The sequence below is a fragment of the Bos grunniens genome, chromosome 8 (genome assembly GCF_055505025.1).
Source record: "Bos grunniens cultivar Pamir isolate PY7600 chromosome 8, Bosgru_T2T1.0, whole genome shotgun sequence".
Taxonomy (NCBI): domain Eukaryota; kingdom Metazoa; phylum Chordata; class Mammalia; order Artiodactyla; family Bovidae; genus Bos; species Bos grunniens.
Window position 1 is genome coordinate 9,465,709 of NC_141172.1, and position 24,768 is coordinate 9,490,476.

The 24,768-nt window shown below is 39.3% G+C and overlaps 2 protein-coding genes across 10 annotated transcripts in view; one reads left to right on the plus strand and one right to left on the minus strand.

Moving 5' to 3' along the window:
- PBK (PDZ binding kinase) overlaps positions 1-2,520 on the plus strand; it is a 32,930-nt gene extending 30,410 nt beyond the window's left edge. For 3 of the 4 annotated variants that reach the window (XM_086414855.1, XM_086414858.1, XM_086414859.1), the window contains 2 exons: positions 712-888; positions 1,510-2,520. In XM_086414855.1, coding sequence (XP_086270981.1) covers positions 712-888; positions 1,510-1,709 — 377 coding nt within the window. In that variant the 3' untranslated portion in view covers positions 1,710-2,520. Of the gene's footprint in view, positions 1-711; positions 889-1,507 lie in introns of all 4 variants that reach the window. The other variant, XM_086414857.1, reaches the window with a different exon arrangement.
- A 6,219-nt stretch (positions 2,521-8,739) lies between these two features.
- Positions 8,740-24,768, minus strand: part of ESCO2 (establishment of sister chromatid cohesion N-acetyltransferase 2) — a 30,548-nt gene continuing 14,519 nt past the window's right edge. For 5 of the 6 annotated variants that reach the window (XM_086414864.1, XM_086414865.1, XM_086414862.1 and 2 more), the window contains exons 7-11: positions 23,565-23,696; positions 22,414-22,503; positions 21,595-21,738; positions 13,094-13,269; positions 8,740-10,004 (exon numbers count right to left, since the gene is read on the minus strand). In XM_086414864.1, the coding sequence (XP_086270990.1) occupies positions 9,872-10,004; positions 13,094-13,269; positions 21,595-21,738; positions 22,414-22,503; positions 23,565-23,696 (675 nt within the window). In that variant the 3' untranslated portion in view covers positions 8,740-9,871. The remainder of the gene's footprint in view (positions 10,005-13,093; positions 13,270-21,594; positions 21,739-22,413; positions 22,504-23,564; positions 23,697-24,768) is intronic. The other variant, XM_086414863.1, reaches the window with a different exon arrangement.

Sequence of the window (24,768 nt, forward strand, 5' to 3'; positions counted from 1 at the left end):
TTGCTTTGGAACAAAGGTTCGTCTAGTCAAGGCTATGGTTTTTCCTGTGGTCATGTATGGATGTGAGAGTTGGACTGTGAAGAAGGCTGAGCACCGAAGAATTGATGCTTTTGAACTGTGGTGTTGGAGAATACTCTTGAGAGTCCCTTGGACTGCAAGGAGATCCAACCAGTCCATTCTGAAGGAGATCAGCCCTGGGATTTCTTTGGAAGGAATGATGCTAAAGCTGAAACTCCAGTACTTTGGCCACCTCATGCGAAGAGTTGACTCGTTGGAAAAGACTCTGATGCTGGGAGGGATTGGGGGCAAGAGGAGAAAGGGACGACAGAGGATGAGATGGTTGGATGGCATCACTGACTTGATGGACGTGAGTCTCAGTGAACTCTGGGAGTTGGTGATGGATAGGGAGGCCTGGCGTGCTGCGATTCATGGGGCCGAAAAGAGTCGGACACGACTGAGCGACTGATCTGATCTGAAGAGAATTGTTTCTCTACACCCTTGCCTACGGACTAGCTTTTTGAATACTTAACAATCTGATAGAGAATACCTGTTTTTATGAGGTTGAATGTATTTTCATGTTTACTGGCTATATTTATTAACCTTTAAACTACCTGTTAAATAACTTGCCCATTTTTCTTTGGGTCGTTTGCCTTTCTTAGTGGTTTCTGGTGCTTGCCCTTTTGATCAGTTTGCGTCTCTTACTTGTTTCAGTGACTGACCCTGAGGCCTGTTACATTGGCACTGAGCCTTGGAAACCTAAGGAAGCTCTGGAGGAGGATGGTATTATTACTGACAAGGCAGACATATTTGCCTTTGGTCTTACTCTGTGGGAAATGATGACTTTATCTATTCCACACATTAATCTTCCAGATGATGATGATGATGAAGGTATAACTACTTATTTTTAACATAAATCCCAATCTCTCAGTTTGAACTTAAGAATGATTTATAAATTGGGGCTTCCCTGGTAGCCCAGATGGTAAAGAATCTGCCTGCAATGTGGGAGACCTGGGTTCTTCCCCTCCAGGGAAGATCCTCTGGGATCTTCTTAAACTTTAAGAAGGGAATGGCTACCCACTCCAGTGTTTTTACCTGGAGAATTCCATGAACAGAGGAGCCTGGTGGGCTACAGTTCTTGGGGTTGCAGGGTCAGACACTGGTTTAATCTCATACAAATGAGATGTAGATTGAGAACAGGGAGATAAATTGAGAAAATCCAGAGGAGCAAGAAATTACCTTAAAAACTCCTCTTGCCTGAGAAAATGATTGGAAAGGTACCCTAGTAAGGGGATTGGGGTGGCTAACCTTTAAATCCCTGACAATAATTGATCTACACCATGGCAGGACAGTTGAAGAGACTGCCTGTGTAAAATGAAAAGCATATTGGATGATGAATTCTTATTTCAGAACAGTGAGTTTGGGCAGTTGCTAAACTTTTCCATGATTTAAATTTTTAATTTAAATTTTAAGTTAATTGATTTTAATTGTTTCTAACTCCTTCATGAGCAGATAAAACTTTTGATGAAAGTGATTTTGATGATGACGCATACTACGCAGCTTTGGGAACTAGGCCACCTGTTAATATGCAGGAACTGGATGAAACATACCAGAAAGTAATTGAGCTCTTCTCCGTATGCACTAATGAAGATCCTAAAGACCGTCCTTCTGCTGCGTGCATTGTTGAGGCTTTAGAAGTGGATATCCTGTGATCAACTCGTACCCATGACTGCTGGAGCCTCAAGTATGGCTCATGTATATAGCCGTTCTGTTTACCATGATACATTTATGTAGTTATTATGATGATCCATAATTATTAGATGGAAGTGGCCTATTGTAGGACCACAGATAGCACCTTATTAACATTTGAACAACTGTTTCTATTATAAAGGTAGTTCATGTATGCTTATGTTAATAAACATTAGAAATTGTAAAGGGTTTTCTATAAAGTTTAAGAAACTACTAAAAAATTTGAACTTGTTTATATAGATTTAAAATAGTGCTATAAAAACTTATGTCTAACAATTTGGGCAGAGTGAGTTTTATTCATGATCTTTCTCAGATGTTCTCTCTTAATGGATCTACTGAAATGAGCACTTTGTGTATTACAGAATAAGTCTACATTTCCTTACCTCTTAAAACCTTTTGCTGGCCTTTCTTGGTTGATGTGCTTATTAAATAGGGTCACTGAGACCAGAGACCTGGGATATGGCTCACAAGAGGAGTTCCCTGGGTACATCCAAACATTTTTGGTTAAGGCTTGTCTTGTTCCAGAGCTTTGGTTTTTGCTTTAATTTGTTGAATGAATATTCTGTACTGGTATCTTTAATATTTTTATTTACTGATCTATATCTTAAGCATATCACAGTATTGGTGTAAATAAAACTCTAATAGGACAACATGGAATAAAGGACATGTCAGTTACCCAAAGGTGTGTTATCCTATTTTGTACTCCATTGTATTGAGTCTTGTCATTAAACTTATTGAGTGAGTGTTGTCATTAAACTTATTGAGTGAAAGCAAGTTTTTCCCTCTTTCTTGGCCTTATTTTGTTAATCTGTAAAATGAGAGTGATTTGAATCCTTATTTTCTATCTGTGAGCCACATCTCCCTGGGATTTTTCAAGTACTGAATTGTGCTTGTGAATCTACTGATACATCTAGGGTAAAAATTACTGTGATGTAGGGGATCTTAGATTAAGAACCACTGCACTCTGGGCTTTAAACAATTCTGGAATTCAACAGAAGGTTCCTTTTAGTATGAGATTGTACCAAGCAATACTATACAGATCATTAATGGCTTATCTTCTGTAAAAAGATCATTAAAGTGTCAAGAAAGTGAATGGAAAACTACATATAAAAAGCATGCTGCTTGTTATAGTCTCAAATGCTACATGAGAAAAGGCCGAAAAATTGGTGAGCTAAGAATCTAGGAAAAACTAAGATTCCTTTCCAATACCAAATAAATGAGCAGAAATTTTAAAACAAAACCTATCATAGAAAATAGAAGACATAATAGGGTCAACAATGCCAAAAGTTGGGTCTTTATCAGGTCTCATCTAGAGAGCAAAAAAGACATGTCAAGACAGAAACATCACTGCAGATCCTAAGCATACCCAATCTCATTCATAAATGTGAAAAATCCCAAACAAACCCAAACTGATAATATAAAAAGGAAAAACTTCATCAAGACCAAGTTGGATCTATTTCAGGAAGGCTAGCCATGAAATTAAAAGATGCTTACTCCTTGGAAGGAAAGTTATGACCAACCTAGATAGCATATTGAAAATCAGACATCACTTTGCCAACAAAGGTCCGTCTAGTCAAGGCTGTGATTTTTCCAGTGGTCATGTATGGACGTGAGAGTTGGACTGTGAAGAAAGCTGAGTGCTGAAGAATTGATGCTTTTGAACTGTGGTGTTGGAGAAGACTCTTGAGAGTCCCTTGGACTGCAAGGAGGTCCAACCAGTCCATTCTGAAGATCAGCCCTGGGATTTCTTTGGAAGGAATGATGCTAAAGCTGAAACTCCAGTACTTTGGCCACCTCATGCGAAGAGTTGACTCACTGGAAAAGACTGATGCTGGGAGGGATTGGGGGCAGGAGGAGAACGGGATGACAGAGGATTAGATGGTTGGATGGCATTACTGACTCAATGGACGTGAGTCTGAGTGAACTCCGGGAGTTGGTGATGGACAGGGAGGCCTGGCGTGCTGCATTTCATGGGGTCGCAAAGAGTCGGACACGACTGAGCGACTGAACTGAACTGAGGTTGGTTTAACATTTAAACAACCATATTAATATAAGAAAAATCAAAGGATGGAATTTTGATAAAGTTCAGAATCTTCAAGATGTTTAAAGGAGTCTGAGAAACCTGGGGACAGAAAGGAACTTCCTTAATATAAGAAAAGGGCCCATATCTAACAAAATCTATAGTAAACATCATTTTACACTAACTTTGGCCACCTCATGTGAAGAGTTGACTCATTGGAAAAGACTCTGATGCTGGGAGGGATTGGGGACAGGAGGAGAAGGGGACGACAGAGGATGAGATGGCTGGATGGCATCACTGACTCGATGGACATGAGTCTGAGTGAACTCCAGGAGTTGGTGATGGACAGGGAGGCCTGGCGTGCTGCGATTCATGGGGTCGAAAAGAGTCGGACACGACTAAGCAACTGATCTGATCTGATAGATTGGAAGTGAGCATTCCACTGAAAGTCATATGTTGGTAACTAATCCCCAATGTGTTTGTATCTGGAAGTGGGGCCTTTGGAAGGTAACTGCAAGAGGGTGAAGCCCTCACAAATGGGATTGGTGCCCCTATAAAAGAGATGTGAAATAAAATTTGTATGGCAAGACAAAAACAAAACAGAATGTTCTCTGCTCTTCGGCTTCTCTCCGTTCCCCTATGCACTATGTACCTGGCATTATGCGTTGACCAAACCTCCCCATCAGCAGAAATACCTGCCAAGACATAAAGATGGCTAACAGGCACATGAAAAGGTGCTCAACATCCCTAATTAGAGAAACTCAAAACTACAATAAGGTATCATCTCATGCAGTTCAGAATGGCTGCTGCTGCTAAGTCGCCTCAGTCGTGTCCGACTCTTAGCGACCCCATGGACTGCAGCCTACCAGGCTCTTCCATCCATGGGATTTTCCAGGCAAGAGTACTGGAGTGGGTTGCCATTGCCTTCTCCGTCAGAATGGCTATCATCAAAAATCTACAAATAATGCTCAATAATTACATAAATGCATAAATAATACATAATGCATAAGTAATAAATGCATCAATAATCTACAAATAAATAGGGTGTGGACAAAAGGGAGCCCTCTTACAATAGGTGGGAATGTAAATTGGTGCAGCCACTATGGAGAACAGTATGGAAGTTCTTTAAAAAAAAAAAAGATTTACCACCTGATCCAGCAATCTCACGCCTAGGCATATATCCAGAGAGGACAAAAACTACTTAAAGACAAGCACCCTAGTGGTCACTGCAGCACTATTTACAATAGTGAAGACATGGAAGCAACATATATGTCCATCAACAAATGAATGGATAAAGTATATATATATATCATTTTATGGTATATATTCATATATGAAAGCCATAAAAAACTGAAATAATGCCATTGGCAGCAACATGGATGGACCTAGAGACTATCATACTATGTCAAAGAAGGAAAAATATATCACTTATATGTGGAATCCTAAAAACAGAACACGTGAACTTCTTTAAAAAACAGACACAAAATACAGATTTATAGTTACCAATGGGGAAAGGAAGGGGGATAAATAAATATGAAGTAAAATACATACTCCTATATATGAAATAGATAACAAGGACTTCTATAAAACACAGGAAGCTATATTCAATGTCTTGTAGTCTATAATGGAAAAGAATCTGAAAAATATACAACTGAATCACTTTGCTATATACCTGAAACACTGTAAATAAAGTGTGGGAAAGTTGCTCAGTCGTGTCTGACTCTGTGACCCCATTAACTATACAGTCCATGGAATTCTGCAGGCCAGAATACTGGAATACTGGGTAGCCTTTCCCTTCTCCATGGATCTTCCCAACCCAGGAATCAACCCCAGGTCTCCGGCATTGTGGGCAGATTCTTTACCAGCTGAGCCACAAGGGAAGCCCAAAATCAAGTATACTTTGGTAAAATAAATAAAATGGGAAGAAAGATTTAATAAAAAGTAAGAACTAACACCCAAAAAAGATGTCCTTTTCATTATAGGGGACTGGAATGCAAAAGTAGGAAGTCAAGAAACACCTGGAGTAACAGGCAAATTTGGCCTTGGAATACGGAATGAAGTAAGGCAAAGACCAATAGAGTTTTGCCAAGAAAATGCACTGGTCATAGCAAACACCCTCTTCCAACAACACAAGAGAAGACACTACACGTGAACATCACCAGATGGTCAACACTGAAATCAGATTGATTATCTTCTTTGCAGCCAAAGATGGAGAAGCTCTATACAGTCAGCAAAAAGAAGACTGGGAGCTGAGTGTGGCTCAGATCATGAACTCCTTATTGCCAAATTCAGACTTAAATTGAAGAAAGTAGGGAAAACCACTAGACCATTCAGGTATGACCTAAATCAAATTCCTTATGATTACAGAGTAGAAGTGAGAAATAGATTTAAGGGACTAGATCTGATAGAATGCCCGATGAACTATGGATGGAGGTTCATGACACTGTACAGGAGACAGGGATCAAGACCATCCCCATGGAAAAGAAATGCAAAAAAGCAAAATGGCTGTCTGAGGCGGCTTTACAAATAGCTGTGAAAAGAAGGGAAGCGAAAAGCAAAGGAGAAAAGGAAAGATATAAGCATCTGAATGCAGAGTTCCAAAGAAAAGCAAGGAGAGAGAAAGCCTTCCTCAGTGATCAATGCAAAGAAATAGAGGAAAACAACAGAATGGGAAAGACTAGAGATCTCTTCAAGAAAATTAGAGATACAAAAGGAACATTTCATGCAAAGATGGGCTCAATAAAGGACAGAAATGGTATGGACCTAACAAAAGCAGAAGATATTAAGAAGAGGTGGCAAGAATACACAGAAGAACTGTACAAAAAAGAGCTTCACGACCCAGATAATCACGATGGTGTGATCACTGACCTAGAGCCAGACATCCTGGAATGTGAAGTCAAGTGGGCCTTAGAAAGCATCACTACAAACAAAGCTAGTGGAGGTGATGGAATTCCAGTGGAGCTATTTCAAATCCTGAAAGATGATGCTGTGAAAGTGCTGCACTCAAATATGCCAGCAAATTTGGAAAACTCAGCAGTGGCCACAGGACTGGAAAAGGTCCGTTTTCATTCCAATCCCAAAGAAAGGCAATGCCAAAGAATGCTCAAACTACCGCACAATTGCACTCATCTCACACGCTAGTAAAGTAATGCTCAAAATTCTCCAAGCCAGGCTTCAGCAATATGTGAACCATGAACTTCCAGATGTTCAAGCTGGTTTTAGAAAAGGCAGAGGAACCAGAGATCAAATTGCCAACATCCGCTGGATCATGGAAAAATCAAGAGAGTTCCAGAAAAACATCTATTTCTGCTTTATTGACTATGCCAAAGCCTTTGACTGTGTGGATCACAATAAACTGTGGAAAATTCTGAAAGAGATGGGAATACCAGACCACCTGATCTGCCTCTTGAGAAATTTGTATGCAGGTCAGGAAGCAACAGAACTGGACATCGAACAACAGACTGGTTCCAAATAGGAAAAGGAGTATGTGAAGGCTGTATATTTTCACCCTGCTTATTTAACTTATATGCAGAGTACATCATGCGAAATGCCAGGCCGGATGAAGCCCAAGCTGGAATCAAGATTGCTGGGAGAAATATCAATAACCTCAGATATGCAGATGACACCACCCTTATGGCAGAAAGTGAAGAGGAACTCAAAAGCCTCTTGATGAAAGTGAAAGTGGAGAGTGAAAAAGTTGGCTTAAAGCTCAACATTCAGAAAACTAAACTAAGATCATGGCATCTAGTCCCATCACTTCATGGGAAATAGATGGGGAAACAGTGGAAACAGTAGCTGACTTTATTTTTTGGGGCTCCAAAATCACTACAGATTGTGACTGCAGCCATGAAATTAAAAGATGCTTACTCCTTGGAAGGAAAGTTATGACCGACCTAGATAGCATATTGAAAAGCAGAGACATTACTTTGCCAACAAAGCTCCGTCTAGTCAAGGCTATGGTTTTTGCAGTGGTCATGTATGGATGTGAGAGTTGGACTGTGAAGAAAGCTGAGTGCCGAAGAATTGATGCTTTTTAACTGTGGTGTTGGAGAAGACTCTTGAGAGTCCCTTGGACTGCAAGGAGATCCAACCAGTCCATTCTAAAGGAGATCAGTCCTGGGATATCTTTGGAAGGAATGATGTTAAAGCTGAAACTCCAGTACTTTGGCCACCTGATGTGAAGAGTTGACTCATTGGCAAAGACTCTGATGCTGGGAGGGATTGGGGGCAGGAGGAGAAGTGGAAGACAGAGGATGAGATGGCTGGATGGCATCGCTGACTTGATGGACATGGGTTTGAGTAAACTCCGGGAGTTGGTGATAAACAGGGAGGCCTGGTGTGCTGCGATTCATGGGGTCGCAAAGAGTCGGCCACGACTGAGCGACTGAACTGTACTTGAACTGACTGAATGACATTATCAATGTGTAGATTATTTTAGAATTTTTTTATATACTTTTGTGTGACAAAAATAAAAATTTATTTTGGAAACAAATTTCTAATCAAAATAAAATACTATTAAAGAAATAAAGTTGCAAGATTAGAAGGGGGAGCTCTCATGCATGCCCTATTAAGACAGATGAGCCCAACAAGAAGCGGACTTTCTCTCCTAGCAACTGCTCAGCCAATGAGACAGGGTCACAACTCACCCAGCGCTAAGTGCAGAACTGTTTACTACTGCCCTCCCAACTTCCTCTTTCTCTCTTTTAAGAGTTCTCTCCGTGTTTTTGCTGAGGACTTGAACATGGTCAAATATGGTTGCAGACCCTGAATTGTAATTCTTTGCTGATCTTGAATAAACTCATTTTTGCTAGAAAGCTATGTGGCAGTCTATTTGTTTTAGGTCAGCAGCTGCTATAAGTATCTGTGCAGGTTGTTGTGTAGATATAGTTTTTTTATAAAGAGCATGTACTACTTTTACAACCACAAACTAAAATGAAAATCAGTGCATTCAACTGAATAAGAGAATAGAAAAATAATACAGAAAAGAATTTTAATTGATTCATCATAAAGGCATCGAGCAAAATAATGTTAATGAAGTTTTAAAATAAAATATTTCAGACAATTTTTAAACACAGCAGTACAGAAACTAGCATTAAAATGTTTGGAAAATTTACACACATTTTAACACTTTCACAGTCTTTTGAGAAACCAAACTTTAAAATTTTAGAACTATTAACTTAAAGGCAAATAAAAGAATGTAGAGGAACAGATTCTACAGAGTTATGACCTGGACACTACTTCCCTAGAGTCTTACTGCCAGAGTGAAGCTACATGACTTTATAATAATAAAAAAAGCTGAATAATTCTGTTTTTCAAAGTATCCATGAATTATATTAGAAAAATGTATCCATATTTAGGTATATTTACATAAAGTCATCATGTTCTGTGGCCCATCAGCCTAGACATATTTATTATCCTTGGTTCTGTTAAATTTTAAATCTGTTAGAGGTTTAAAATCTAACCATATGAATCATCTAATCCAAATGGGTATCCATTTTGTTAGACACCAATCACCAGTAATAAGTTCACTAAAGAAAAGTAGCACAAACACCAAAAATTAATGACAATAGTGCAATTACAAAGTTTAATTATTTCTGAAGTGTGCTTTCTGAATAATGATTTTTAAAGTGAAAAGTATTTAGCTATAAATTCTGTTCTATACAAAAGGACATCTGTCCCCGGTACAAATTGGGAATTCAGAATACTTTAACTATACTCAAACTGAGTTGCTACAGCCAAGTACCTATAAAATGAGAATTTTGTGTATGAAATCAGGAGTTACTTTTAAGAAATGGGGATGGAAATTTGCCTATCTTTAAACTTTCTGATCAGGCATGAAGTAATTCCGGCCTCAAAGTTTACTTTATAAATAACTGGTCAAATTTCTGTGAAAAACCAATGTTCTTACACAGAAGAGAAATAATTTTCCAGTTATAGCTACAAAGTTTCATAATTAAGGATTCAGAGTGCTAGTCAGTATACATTAAAGATTTTTCCTTTCTTTGTATCCCTAGATACTTGCTATTTGTTAAATAGTTTGTATTTTATGATAATAGGCTGTCAGAACTCATTCACACAGTAACTGTTCTATAGTTGAAATTGGTTTCAATTATTAAAATTGTATACAAGGAAATTAGGTGTGTTGCAGTACTTGGTTGCAAATAACTTGCCATCTGGTGTTGGGTCAGAAAATGCTATTTCATTAGTGCTGAGAAAACAGCCAAACATGAAGCAATTCCTAAAAAAAAGAGGAAAAGACAATTTAACAATGGAACTAACTTTAAATTTTGATTAAACATGAGCACAGTATTTTAAAGCAATCTAGTTAAAAAAAACTTCAATCTCTTTGTTTTTCAGTCACTAAGTCGTGTCTAACTTCTTTGCGACCCCATGGACTGTAGCCCTCCACGCTCCTCTGTCCATGGGATTTCCCAGGCAATCCTGGAGTGGGTTCACATTTCCTAATCCAGGGGATCTTCCTGACCCAGGTATCGAACTCTTGTCTGCTGCACTGGCAGGAATGAGTTTTTTTTTTTTTTTTAAACCACTGAGTCACCTGGGAAGCCCCTCAATCTTTTTAAATATTCTTAGTTAAAATTATTTTATTAAGTGGTAAAATGACTCAATGTCTTATATTTCAGGGGGTGGAAGTTTAATGGTATCATTTCACAGGTGAGAAAACTAAGGCCCATAAAAAGTTCTGCTGAGAGGCAAAGAGAACCATACAAACCATCCAGTTGACTCTAGGTGATCCATGGTAATAATAAGCTACTGATATGAAATAGTATTGCTAATTAAAAGCCACAGATAATTACAAAAAAAATATAACACCAACAATTTTAACCAATAACTATCTTCTTTTTAACTACATCACACATTCAGAGCTTTAAGAAGGCAAAACCTAATTTTGCCTTTTGACTACATTTTGACTACATTTTGACTGCATTTTGACTACAGTTCTCCTTGATCCAGCTCAACTGGGATTAAAAGCAATAAAGTGAAATAGCTGAAAGAATTCAACAAAACTGAGGGATATTCTATGAAATAACTGGCCTTAGTCTTTAAATTCGTCAAAGTCCTAAAAGACAAAGAAAAGCTAAGTAACTTACAGGTTAAGGAAGATGAAGACTAAAGAGATATTATGACTAAAAGCAATGTGTAATCCTGAAGAGAAAAAAAAAATGATATGAAGGGCATTTGAGACAAATAACAAAACTGAAGTATGAACTATACTGCTGCTGCAAGTTGCTTCAGTCGTGTCCAACTCTCTGAGACCCCATAGACGGCAGCCCACTAGGCTCCGCCGTCTCTGGGATTCTCCAGGCAAGAACACTGGAGTGGGTTGCCATTTCCTTCTCCAATGCATGAAAGTGAAAAGTGAAAGTGAAGTCACTCAGTCGTGTCCGACTCTTAGCGACCCCATGGACTGAAGCCTACCAGGCTCCTCCATCCATGGAATTTTCCAGGCAAGAGTACTGGAGTGGGGTGCCATTGCCTTCTCCAATGAACTATACATTAGATATTAAATATCCTAAATTTGGTAACTGAGCTGTTCTTATATAAGAGAATATACTTGAACATACTGAAAAACTAAGGGGGTAAAGAGGCATATTATATGTAACTTACTTTAAAATAATTCAGGAAGAAAATAAAAAAGAATCTGGACAAAGATACTGAGGGTGTTCTTTTTACTATTCTTCCTATTCTTTCATATGTGAAATTACTTCAAAATAAAAAAGAATTGGATTCAATGAGAAGTTAAGATATCCGCTTCAAGTATACTTACTATATAATTGAATAAAAAGTGTATTGCTATATATACTAGACTCCAAAGCAAAGTATTGATTAAGCAGTTCTCTTTGCTTCATGAATGATGGTATGAGCTACAGAAAAAGTATTATTAGATCTGTGGCTTTGAGTCCTATCTCCTTTTACTATCTCCATCAGTGTAATCTGTACTAATAATCCTATCTGAGCCTCAGCTGCTTCTGATGCAAAACAATTAGGAATAATACTGTTCACTTGTGAGGATTTAAAACATACATTGTCTGTAGAGAGAGATGATTAGGCTCCTCACATACAGGAGAGCTGCCAATTATGTTACCTGTATCTCCAACCCAAGTGTGTGAGAAGATATGTTCTCAAATGATTGTTTTATATTTCTCCTTTGCAACTTTATTTTTATCACTGCTTACAATCCATTGCCTTAGTATTCAAAGTATTACCTATATACCAGCAATGTTCAGCATCAGCCAAGAGCTTGTTAGAAATGCAGCATCTCAGGCCCACCCCAATCTACTGAATCACACCTGCATTTGAGCAAGATCCCCAAGTTGGTCACAGGCACTTTCACATTTGAGAAGCACCGGACTACTGCCTGGTAGAACCAGGTTAAATACTGGTATTCTCCATGGCCTTCCGTGGTGGCACAGATGGTAGAGTGTTCCTACAATGCAGGATACCTGGGTTCAATCCCTGGGTCAGGAAGATCCCCTGGAGAAGGGAATGGCTAACCCACTTCCAGTATTCTTGCCTGGAGAATCCCACGGACAGAGGAGTCTGGCGGGCTCCATGGGGTTGCCAAGAGTCGGACAAAACTGAGTGGCTAACACACACACACTTTCTCTCTCTCCATACCAAATTTATGTATCGCAATAAAAAATAAAGAAAGTGGAGGTTATTTCACAATTAACTACAAACAAAAATCTTCATAGACACCAACTTTTCTCACTGCTCCCCTTTTAAGGTATGTGTGAGTGAGAGTTCTCTTATATATGTTAGATATACTGGACTTTTACTAATTAGATAAATGATTTATAAATAACTATTCTCTGGGTTGTCTTGCTAATTCACTTTTACATTTAGTTACATTTGTGTTACAGTAAGTCTCTATTAATCATCTAGTCACACATCAATAAACATACAATTTCTACAATTCTTTTAAACCTCTCTTTTGTTTTTATAGGTTATATTTATTTAAATTAATTTTACATCTGTTGAATCAAAAAGTTGGACTTGTATTTTCCATTTGTTTGCCTTCTATTTCCTAGCAATTTATCTTTACTTTATCTTATTAATGTGTTGGTCTATAACAAAATCCAGTCTTTGACTACAGGTAGTTTGAAAAGCAATGGTCTAGAATATTTCACACTTGGAATACTGTATGCAAAATTGAATACACCTAGTACTTTTTTTTCGTTTCAGTGTCAGCACTGCCTCAGCCTGACTTTGGTAGTATTTACACAGACCAACATCATTCCCTTTGGCTCATGAGCGAGGAAAGCTTCTGGGAGAGCTAACCTGGGTCTGACCAATTGTACTTCTTACCTGAGCGTGTCTACCAGTCGTCGTGCAATGCGCTTTCTTCTTTTCAGTCTGAAGACCCAGATTCTACTTATCCCACACACTGCAGGTTCTGGTACATCTGAACATTGCCAAGCCCTCTGACATTCTTTAGAGCTTGGGGTTTCTGGGCCAGTTGGTTCAGACAGGACACGGAAGGCCTGCAGTGATGCACAGAGGCATTAGAGCTAATGGTACAGCTGAGTTCACATTTCTTTTTAAACAAAACCTAAGTATCTAAAATAAATCTTATTCCACCTTCACAAAAATGTTTAAGTTCTTTGCTATTTCTTGAATTCTTGCCCAATTATATTCACTTAATGCAGAAAAATGACAGTAGTGTTGAGATATTCCCATATACTAGTGTATTACACTGGAGAAGGCAATGACAACCCACTCCAGTACTCTTGTCTGGAAAATCCCACGGACGGAGGAGCCTGGTAGGCCGCGGTCCATGGGGTCGCTAAGAGTCGGATGCGACTGAGCGACTTCACTTTCACTTTTCACTTTTATGCACTGGAGAAGAACATGGCAACCCACTCCAGTGTTCTTGCCTGGAGAATCCCAGGGACGGGGGAGCCTGGTGGGCTGCCGTCTATGGGGTCGCACAGAGTCGGACACGACTGAAGCGACTTAGCAGCAGCAGCAGTGTATTACACCAATGTGAAATTTCCTTCTTTTATTGATTTAAAAAAATGATAAAATTCAGACTCTTAATAAAGCACATAAGCTTCTCCCATTCTTTCCATCCTAAAGTGTATATAAGATACCCTAAAAAAATTAATAACACTATAGGTTTTTGCATATAAACTATGAAATTGGTATTTTAATTCTTATTTTGAAATCATTGTAGATTCAGAGGAAGTTGACAAATGGCACAGAGAGGACGTGTATCCTTCACCCTATTTCCCCCAATGGTTACATCTTCCATAATTGTAGTACAATACCAAAACTGAGAAGTTAACATGGGAACAATGTGGGTAGGACAGTTCTGTGATAATTCATCATATCTGAATATTGATTTAACCATCACTACAATCAAAATATAAAGCTACTGCATTATCATGAAGCTCTTCCTCTTGCTACTTCTCTATAATCACACCCATTTTCTCCCCTCCACCATTGCTAAGCCGTGCAACCACAATCTGTTCTGTCTAAAATTCTGATATTTTGAGAATATCATATAAATGGACTCATACAGCATGTGATCTTTTGAGAATGGCTCTTTTTCACTCAGCAATACGCTCTTGATAACCTGTCCAAGTTGTTGCATATATCAACAGTTTGTTCCTTTTTATTGCCAAGTAACATTCCACTGTATGGATATACTAGCGTGTTTAATCAATCACTTACTGAAGGACACTTTGGTTGTTTCCAGCTACCGGCTATTACAAATAAAGCTGCTACAAACACACAGCTACGGGCTTTTGTGTAGACATAAATTTTCATTTCTGGAATAAATGCCCAGGACTATGATTGCTGAGTCATACGGTAAATGTATAATTAATTTTTTAAGAAACTGCCAACCTGTTCCCAGAGTGGCTGTAATATTTTACATTCCCTCCAACAATGAATGAAAAAACCTCATTTCCCTGCACCCACACCAGCATTTGCTATTGTCACTGTTTTCCACTATAGCTGTTCTTAGGTGTATGTGAAACTTTAACTTCCATCAAGAACACTTTGCTTTTGAAATGAGAATGAACAGAAGAGTACATGTAGGAGTCAGTTGGCTATACAGATCTTCCTCAACTTACAAAGTTACATCCTGATAAACATAGGTTATAAGCTGAAAACACTATACCTTGAAAAGAAGTGCATTTAATACACCTAACCAGTGAACTTTATTTTTTTGGGCTCCAAAATCACTGCAGATGGTGACTGCAGCCATGAAATTAAAAGACGCTTACTCCTTGGAAGGAAAGTTATGACCAACCTAGATAGCATATTCAAAAGCAGAGACATTACTTTGCCAACAAAGGTCTGTCTAGTCAAGGCTATGGTTTTTCCTGTGGTCATGTATGGATGTGAGAGTTGGACTGTGAAGAAAGCTGAGCGCCGAAGAATTGATGCTTTTGAACTGTGGTGTTGGAGAAGACTCTTGAGAGTCCCTTGGACTGCAAGGAGATCCAACCAGTCCATTCTAAAGGAGATCAGCCCTGGCATTTCTTTGGAAGGAATCGTGCTAAAGCTGAAATCCAGTACTGTGGCCACCTCTTGTGAAGAGTTGACTCATTGGAAAAGACTCTGATGCTGGGAGGGATTGGGGGCAGGAGAAGGGGATGACAGAGGATGAGATGGCTGGATGGCATCACTGACTCAATGGACGTGAGTCTGAGTGAACTCTGGGAGTTGGCGATGGACAGGGAGGTCTGGCGTGCTGCGATTCATTGGGTCACAAAGAGTCAGATACGACTGAGCGACTGAATTGAACTGAACTGAACCTGCGAAACCTCATAGTTTAGCCTAGCTTACCTTAAATATGCTAAGAATGCTTACATTAGACTACAGTTTGGCAAAATCATCAAACACAAAGCCTAATTTATAATAAAGTGCTGGAACTTCCCTGGTGGTCCAGTGTCTGAGACTCTGAGCTCCCAATGTAGGGGGCCCGGGTTGAATCCCCGGTCAGGGAACTAGATTCCAGATGCTACAACTGAGAGTTCACATCCTGCACTGAAGATCCCTCATGCTACCACTAAGAGCTGGCACAGCCAAATAAATAAATATAAAATTGATAATTAAAAAAAAGGAAAAAAAAAAAGCGCTGAATATCTCATGTAATTTACTGGATACTGTACTAAAAATGAAAAACCAAATGGCTGTATGTAGAGAACGGTTGTTAAGTATACTGTTTGTTTACCCTTGTGATCGCCTAGTAGACTACAGCTGCCATTCTTTGCTGCTGCCCAGCATCACAAAAGTGCATATGGCTAGCCCAGGAAAATATGAAAATTTGAAGTAGTTTCTGCTGAATGTCTATGGTTTTCACACCATTGCAGAGTTGATAAGTTGTAAATCAGAGACAACCTGTATTGTCTATTATCACTACATAAACAGCGCACTTAAGATCAAAGAAAGAAAAGGCCAAATTGATTACTTTTACAGTCTGTAATACAAACCAACTGCTTTTCTTTCTCTACTCATATATATGTATGAGATGAAAAGCAGAAAAAAACAAAAAAGGAAAATAAGAAAAAGATGGTAGAAATGAAGGGGGAACAGGGAAAAGGGAGGCATCTATAAAAATGAGTAAGAACTGGAGAAGGAAATGGCAACCTACTCCAGTGTTCTTGCTTGGAGGATCCCAGGGATGCGGGAGCCTGGTGGGCTGCCGTCTATCGAGTCGCACAGAGTTGGACACGACTGAAGCGACTTAGCAGCAGCAGTGGCTATATAACATCCAGCTGAAGACTAGCAGAGGGGTACTCTTTCTGCCCCCTTCTGATGCCTATGTCAGAAGCTTTCTCTGTCTTCTTTATACTTTAATAAAACTTTATTACACACACACACACAAAATGAGTAAGACCAATTTATGCTAACATCATTTCAAGATGTCTTAAAACAGGTAAGTATTTTTAAAAGTAAAGGGACATAAGTGTGGGATATTACAAAGTCAGGTTAAAAGAACACATTTGAGCTATAATTCTCTCTAGCGTAAGACTACTCTGTAAGCTCCTTGAAGGGCAAAAACTATTATCTCTATTTGAGAAGAAGGGTTGCAAAACATTTTCTGTTTGGGACCAAACTGTAAATACTTTAGGCTCTTTGGGCCATGTGGTCTCCGTTGCACCTACTCAACCCTGCCACTGTTGCACAAAAGCAACCACAGATAATATGAAGAGGAATGAGCATGGCTCCGGGGCAATAAAAATTTACAAAAAAGAGGAAGGCCACACTTAGCCCTTGGGTTATTATTTGCTAACTCCTCTGCCAGAACACTGCTAATTGGTATCCAAAGTAGATTCTAATTACCAGACAAGTAACAACCTTTCCAATTTCCTATTGATGGGTGGGGCTGTGCTCCCTCCCTGTTGTTTGACCTGAGGCCAAACTATGGTGGAGATAACGAAGATAACCGTGACCTCCTTCAAAAGGTCCCCTGCTGCACTGCTGTACTCAGTGCGTCCAACTCTGCAGATCACCACCAATCCAGCCTCTGCAGAGACTCCTGGACACTTACACGCAAGTCTGGGTCAGTCTCTTATGGGGTCACTGCTCCTTTCCCCTGGATCCTGGTGCGCACAAGGTTTTGTGCAAACAACTTTGTTTGCCCAGTCCTGTTTTAAGTTCTGTAATCACATCCCACTGGTCCCCAAAGTCAAAATCCCTGGGGCTTCTCATTCCCTTTGCCAGATCCCCAGGTTGGGCAATCTGTTGTGGATCCTAGAACTTTCTTAACAGTGAGAGAATTTCTTTGGTGTAATTGTTCTGCAGTTTGTGGGGCGTCTGCTCAGTGGCTCTACGGTGGGGTTAATGGCGACCTCCTCCAAGAGGGCTTATGCCACAGGCTGTGTGACCCAGGTCTGCGGCACGCAGAGCCCCTGCCCCTGCAGCAGGCCACTGCTGACCCATACCTCCACAGGAGACACTCAAACACCCAAGGGCAGGTCTGGTTCAGTCTCTGTGGGGTCTCTGGATCCTGGTGCGCACAAGGTTTTGTTTGAGCCTTCCGAGCGTCTCCAGTGAGTATGGAGTTTGCTTCTAAACATGATTTCACCCTTTCTACCGTCTTGCTGGGGCGTTTCCTTTGCCCTTGGACATGGGTATCCTTTTTTGGTGGGATCCAACATTCTCCTGTCGATGGATGTTCAGCAGCGAGTTGTAATTTTGGAGTTCTCGTGGAGAAGATGAGCGGATGTCCTTCTACTTTGCCATCTTTACTGAGCATGGCCCCACCCATCAGAACAAGACCCAGTTTGCCCCACAGTCAGTTTCTCCCATCAGGAAGCTTCCAAAAGTCTCTTATCCTTATCCATCAGAGCGCAGGCACCCACAATGAAAACCATAATCACAGAAAACTAATCAAACTGATCACATGGACCACAGCCTTGTCTAACTCAATGAAACTATGAGCTATGCTGTATAGGGCCACCCAAGATGGACAGTTCATAATGGAGGGTCCTGACAAAACGTGGTCCACTGGAAAAGGGAATGGCAAACCACTTCAGTATTCTTGCCTTGAGAACCCCATGAACAGTATTAAAAGGCAAAAAGATATGATACTGAAAGATATGATACTGATCTCCCTAGGTCGGCAGGTGCCCAATATGCTACTGCAAATCAGTGGAGAAATAACTCCAGAATGAAGGGATGGAGCCAAAGCAAAAACAACACCCAGTTGTGAATGGGACTGGTGATGGAAGCAGGGTTCAATGTTGTAAAGAGCAATACTGCATAGGAACCTGGAATGTTAGGTCCATGAATCAAGGTAAATTGGAAGTGGTCAAACAGGAGATGGCAAGAGTGAACATCAACATTTTAGGAATCAGTGAACTAAAATGGACTGGAATGGGAGAATTTAATTCAGATGACCATTATATCTACTACTATGGGCAAGAAACCCTTAGAAGAAATGGAGTAGCCCTCGTAGTCAACAAGAGAGTCTGAAATGCAGTATTTGGGTACAATCTCAAAAACAACAGAATGAACTCTATTCGTTTCCGAAGCAAACCATTCAATTTCATAATAATCAAAGTCTATGCCCCAACCAGCAATGCTGAAGAAGCTGAAGCTGAACAGTTCTATGAAGACCTACAAGGCCTTCTAGAACTAACACCCAAAAAAGATGTCCTTTTCATCACAGGGGACTGGAATGCAAAAGTAGAAAGTCAAGAGATACCCAGAGTAACAGGCAAAAATTTGGCCTTGGAGTACAAAATGAAGCAGGGCAAAGGCTAACAGTCTTGCCAAGACAATGCACTGGTCAAAGCAAACACCCTCTTCCAACAACACAAGAGAAGATTCTACACATGGACATCACGAGATGGCCAACATTGAAATCAGATTGATTGTATTCTTTGCAGCCAAAGATGGAGCTCTATACAGTCAGCAAAAAGAAGACCGGGAGCTGACTGTGGCTCAGATCATGCGCTCCTTATTGCCAAATTCAGACTTAAACTGAAAAAAGTAGGGAAAACCACTAGAGCATTCATGTATGACCTAAATCAAATCCCTTATGATTATACAGTGGAAGTGAGAAATAAGATTCAAGGGATTAAGTCTGAAAGACAGAGTGCCTGAAGAACTACGGATGGAGGTTTGTGACATTGTATAGGAGGCAGGGATCAAGACCATCCCCAAGAAAAAGAAATGCTAAAAGAGAAAACAGTTGTCTGAGGAGGCTTTACAAATAGCTGAAAAAAGAAGAGAAGCTAAAGGCAAAGGAAAAAAGGAAAGATATACCCATTGAATGCAGAGAACAGCAAGGACAGATAAAGCCTTCCTCAGTGATCAATGTAAAGAAAGAGAGGAAAACAATAGAATGGGAAAGACTAGAGAGCTCGTCAAGAAAATTAGAGATATCAAGGGAACACTGCATGCAAAGATGGGCACAATTAAGAACAGAAATGGTATGGACCTAACAGAAACAGAAGATATTAAGAAGAGATGGCAAGAATACACAGAACTATTAAAAAAAGATCTCATGACCCCAGATAACCACGATGGTGTGATCACTCACCTAGAGCCAGACATCCTGGAATGCGAAGTCAAGTGGGCCTTAGGAAGCTTCACTACGAACAAAGCTAGTGGAGATGGAATCCCAGGTGAGCTATTTCAAATCCTAAAAGATGATGCTGTTAAAGTGCTGTACTCAATATGCCAGCAAATTTGGAAAACTCCGCAGTGGCCACAGGACTGGAAAAGGTCCGTTTTCATTCCAATCCCAAAGAAAGGCAATGCCAAAGAATGTTCAAACTACCACATAATTGCACTCATCTTACACACTAGCAAAATAATGCTCAAAATTCTTTAAGCCAGGCTTCAATAGTACATGAACCATATACTATTTTCCAGATGTTTAAGCTGGATTTAGAAAAGGCAAAGGAAGCAGAGATCAAATTGCCAACATCCACTGGATCACAGAAAAAGCAATGGAGTTTGACAAAAACATCTACTTCTGCTTTATTGACTATGCCAAAGCCTTTGACTGTGTGGATCACAACAAATTGTGAAAAATTCTTCAAGAGATGGGAATACCAGACCACCTAACCTGTTCCTGAGAAATCTGTATGCAGGTCGAGATGCAACTGTTAGAACCAGACATGGAACAAGAGACTGGTTCCAAATTGGGAAAGGAGTTATGTCAAGGCTGTATATTGTCACCCTGCTTATTTAACTTCCATGCAGAGTACATCATGCGAAATGCCGGGCTAGATGAAGCACAAGCGGGAATCAAGATTGCTGGGAGAAATATCAATAATCTCAGATATGGAGATGAAACCACCCTATGGCAGAAGGCAGGGAAGAACTAAAGAGCCTCTTGATGAAAGTAAGAGGAGAGTGAAAAACCTGGGTTAAAACTCAACATTCAGAAAACTAAGATCATGGCAACCGGTCCCATCACTTCATGGCAAATAGATAGGGAAACAATGGAAACAGTGGCAGACTTTTATTTTGGGGGGCTCCAAAAATCACTGCAGATGGTGACTGCAGCCATGAAATTAAAAGACGCTTGCTCTTTGGAAGAAAATTTATGGCCAACCTAGACACCATATTAAACAGCAGAGACATTACTTTGCCAACAAAGGTCCATCATAGTCCAAAGCTATGGTTTTTCCCAGTAGTCATGTATGGATGTGAGAGTTGGACTGTATAGAAGCTGAGTGCCGAAGAATTGATGCTTTTGAACTGCGGTGTTGGAGAAGACTCTTGAAAGTCCCTTAGACTACAAGGAGATGAAACCATTTAATCCTAAAGGAAATCAGTCCTGAATATTCATTGGAAAGACTGATGTTGAAGCTAAAACTCTAATACTTTGGCCACCTGATGGCAAGAACTGACTCACTGGAAAAGACCCTCATGCTGATAAAGACTGAAGGCAGGAGAAAGGGATGACAGAGGATGAGATGGTTATATGGCATCACTGACTCAAGGGACATGAGTTTGAGCAAGCTCCAGGAGTTGGTGATAGACAGGGAAGCCAGTCCAAGGAGTCACAATAAGTTGGACATGACTGAGCGATTGAACTGAACAACCATTTTGCCAATATATTAACCTGCAGTAAGCCACATGTTCAATAACTGAGCTTGCTTAAAATACTATACTTTATAGTTCAAGTATATAAAAGACTTATATGAACTTAAGACTGACTAATCCTGCTGATATAAGCCAAAATATCAGACATAATAGAAATAAATGACTTCAATTATCTAGATGGTCAAGGATATTTTAGAAGGAAAATGATCATTAATGGTAGCCTTCTTAAATGCTTGAGACTTCTCCTGACTACTTCATTTTGCAATTTGTAAGACAGCATACCATACCTGTTTGATGGGCTCTGCAATTAAACACCCAACTACTTTCTTTTCATCAGAGATAAAGAGCAAGGTTTTGGTTTTGTTTGGATATTTGGGAACAACTTGCTGGAAGCCCAATTCATTATCAACAAGTTCCTGGACATCTTCAACCTAATGATGTCAAAAACCGAAAGAGATAAATTTGTTTTTAAAAATATAACAGAATATATATATATATATATATTTACACACAAAAGTATGCTTATCAGTTTAACCTCTTTAGTCTCTATTTCTTAAATTTTCACAACCCCCAAATTATTCCACTACTGAGGAATGTTTCTGCCACTTCGGAAACAGGGTTTTAAGAAACTATTTTAAACATCACTTTCAGCACCCTTGAGTGGAACAGGGAGTAGGAAGATTCTGTTTCAGCTTTATCCCTTGTCTACTGGGGCGAAACATCCAGCCCGAGAAACAAAGGCAATACCAACCTAAGAATTAGACCCTGGAGCTGTTAATTTCTCAACCTTATAAAGTTTATTTTTCACAAATGGAAGATGTAGGCAAGCAATACAATATGGACTCTTAATGTTTTCTTTAATCTCTTTTTGACACACCTTTACTTGTTTTGTAAGTTTAATTTTGTATGAACTACTTTGAAAGTCATCCTAACACCTGTACCAATGTACAGTGATTATCTATAAACAAAAGTGTTTTATATAATACTTCAATATAGGTCGATTTTTTGGTGGAGAATGGGGAGAGTAGAAGGAAAACAAAGACTGAAAAATTAATATTGTAAAGCAACTATACTTCAATTTAAAAAGAAAAACTAATGTTTCATACCTTTCTGATAGCATAACTCGGGTCACGTGGCAGGACCAACACAATTTTCCCATCCCAAAACTCTGCTACAACACGTTCTTTTTTCCAGCCCTGCCAAAGGGGGGAAGAAAATCACATTTTGATCTAAAGTGGAAAAAAATTAAATAATGTGGTCTGGAGAAGACAAAAAAGATGAACAAATGAATGATATAAAAAAGATAAAATTCAACTACGTGAATGTGGCAAAGGAAATAAAAGATGACTGAAACAAAGCTCCTGTCTTCAAGGGGCTGACATACTGTTGGGAGACAAATAATCTATTATAAAAGAAAGTGAAAGTTGCTCAGTCATGTCTGACTCTGAGACCCCATAGTCCATGGAATTCTCTAGGCCAGAATACTGGAGTGGGTAGCCTTTCCTTTCTCCAGGGGATCTTCCCAATCCAGGGATCAAACCCAGGTCTCCCGCATTGCAGGCAGATTCTTTACCAGCTGAGCCACAAGGGAAGCCCGTTATAAAACAAGACGAAGTCAAATAAGAGCCCCTTGTAGGAATACAGAGAAAAAAAACCATGAATTAGCAGTGTGAAAGTGGGGGAGGGGCAGGATAAGAAGAATTTTAATAAATCAGGCTAAAAATATTATGAAGGCATGAATTACAGCAATAAAAACATGAAAAACGGGGATGCATTTGAGTAGCAGGTACAATCATAAAGATAAGGCCAACAACACGCTGTATATGGAGTAGGAAGGTATTTCATGAAGGTGCTTCATGAAGAGCAAAGAAATACCCTGGAGGAGTCAAAGAAAGCTGTTCTTCTAAGGTTATCTAGAAAGAAGAAACTGGAGTGAGAAAAGGGGAAACTCCTCAAGTCTTTGAGTTTTCTACCATGACTGCTCAGCTCTGCTCCAAAAGCTAGAGGTAAGGATGCACGGTGTTCATTCAACCAAGAGCAGTAACTTCTCTTATATTAGCACATGAAGTTTGAAATGGCACATCTATTAAAACTAAAATACCATCAGTCTCAAATATTAAACACACAACAAAATTACAGATGATAAAATATTTCTGGATATGTAAACCTTTCTATATTTAGGCAAAAGGAATGTCTCTTTTAAAGCATTTTCACTTTTAAAACAAGTGGAAACAACTTTTTTTTTTTTTATACTTACTGTATATTTGATTCCCTCCACAAATCGGTGGTGATGCTGAACATGCTGCAGTTCGTCCTCGGGGTTGGAAGCAGCGTAGATCATGCCACAGGACTTACACGTGGTGGCTCCGAAATGTTTCTGACCTGCATCCTACAATTGGAAGAGGGAAAATAGCCCATCTAAACACATCACAGATAGCTCTACATTTAGTTCATGTAAATTTGTCCATTCATTCAAATTTGTCCTTATTTTTCTTTTATGCTGGTATAGGTGAAACATAAATGAAAGTCTGGTTACTCTTTCTCTCTACCCATCAACAAAATAGAATGAGAAGAGCCTAACATGCCATCGTGATAAAAGTGAAATTGCCTCTTTGAATGGACAGCAGGAAAAAAACACACCAAGATTCTTTAGCTGGACCCATAGTTCTAAGAAGGAATAAGATGAAATCATAAATATTATAGCTAAGATGAAAAATGCAACATCCTTACTAAGCTCTTATATGAGAGGCCTAAAAAAGCCTTATTTCAAAGAAGCAGAGCAAAATTTCAGGACTTATATAGCATTAGATAGCATTTTTTCCTTAAATGGTTAGGAAAAATTAATTTAAATTAAATATTAAATAAATTAAATTAACATATTAATAAAATTAAAAAATAAATATTAAAATTCTTTTCCCCAAGAGTTGATGAAAATTAAGTACAATGCATAGTAAAAGTTCAAGAAAAGCACTGATAAATTAATAGAGAATTCAGGGATATTCAGTGTCAAGGTTTATTAATTCCTATTCGGTCTCAAGGCACTACTTAAGGCTACTGATAACACCAAATTTTGAACTGTCTATATAGGTGTTTGCAAATTTTCTGCCAAGGGCCAGATAGTAAACATTTTAGGCTTTGCATGCCACATACATTCTTCTCCTTTTCTTCCCAACCTTTTAAGAATATAAATGCTATTAGCTCAAAGGCCATGGTCCAACTTTGGCCCACAGGTATCATACGCCAAACCCATATCTAATGCAGTGTAGCTCTTCTCGTTAAGTCTTTTTGATTCCGAGACAACTCATTCATCAACATTCTACTAAACTGCCAGCACTCCCCAACACTATCTGTTCAAAAATATCCTTGACTAGCTTTAAATGCTGCCACAAGAGCAAAGGTAGCATTTACAAACTCAGAACATCTGTAACTCCTGGTAACTAGGCTAAGACCACACGTCAGAC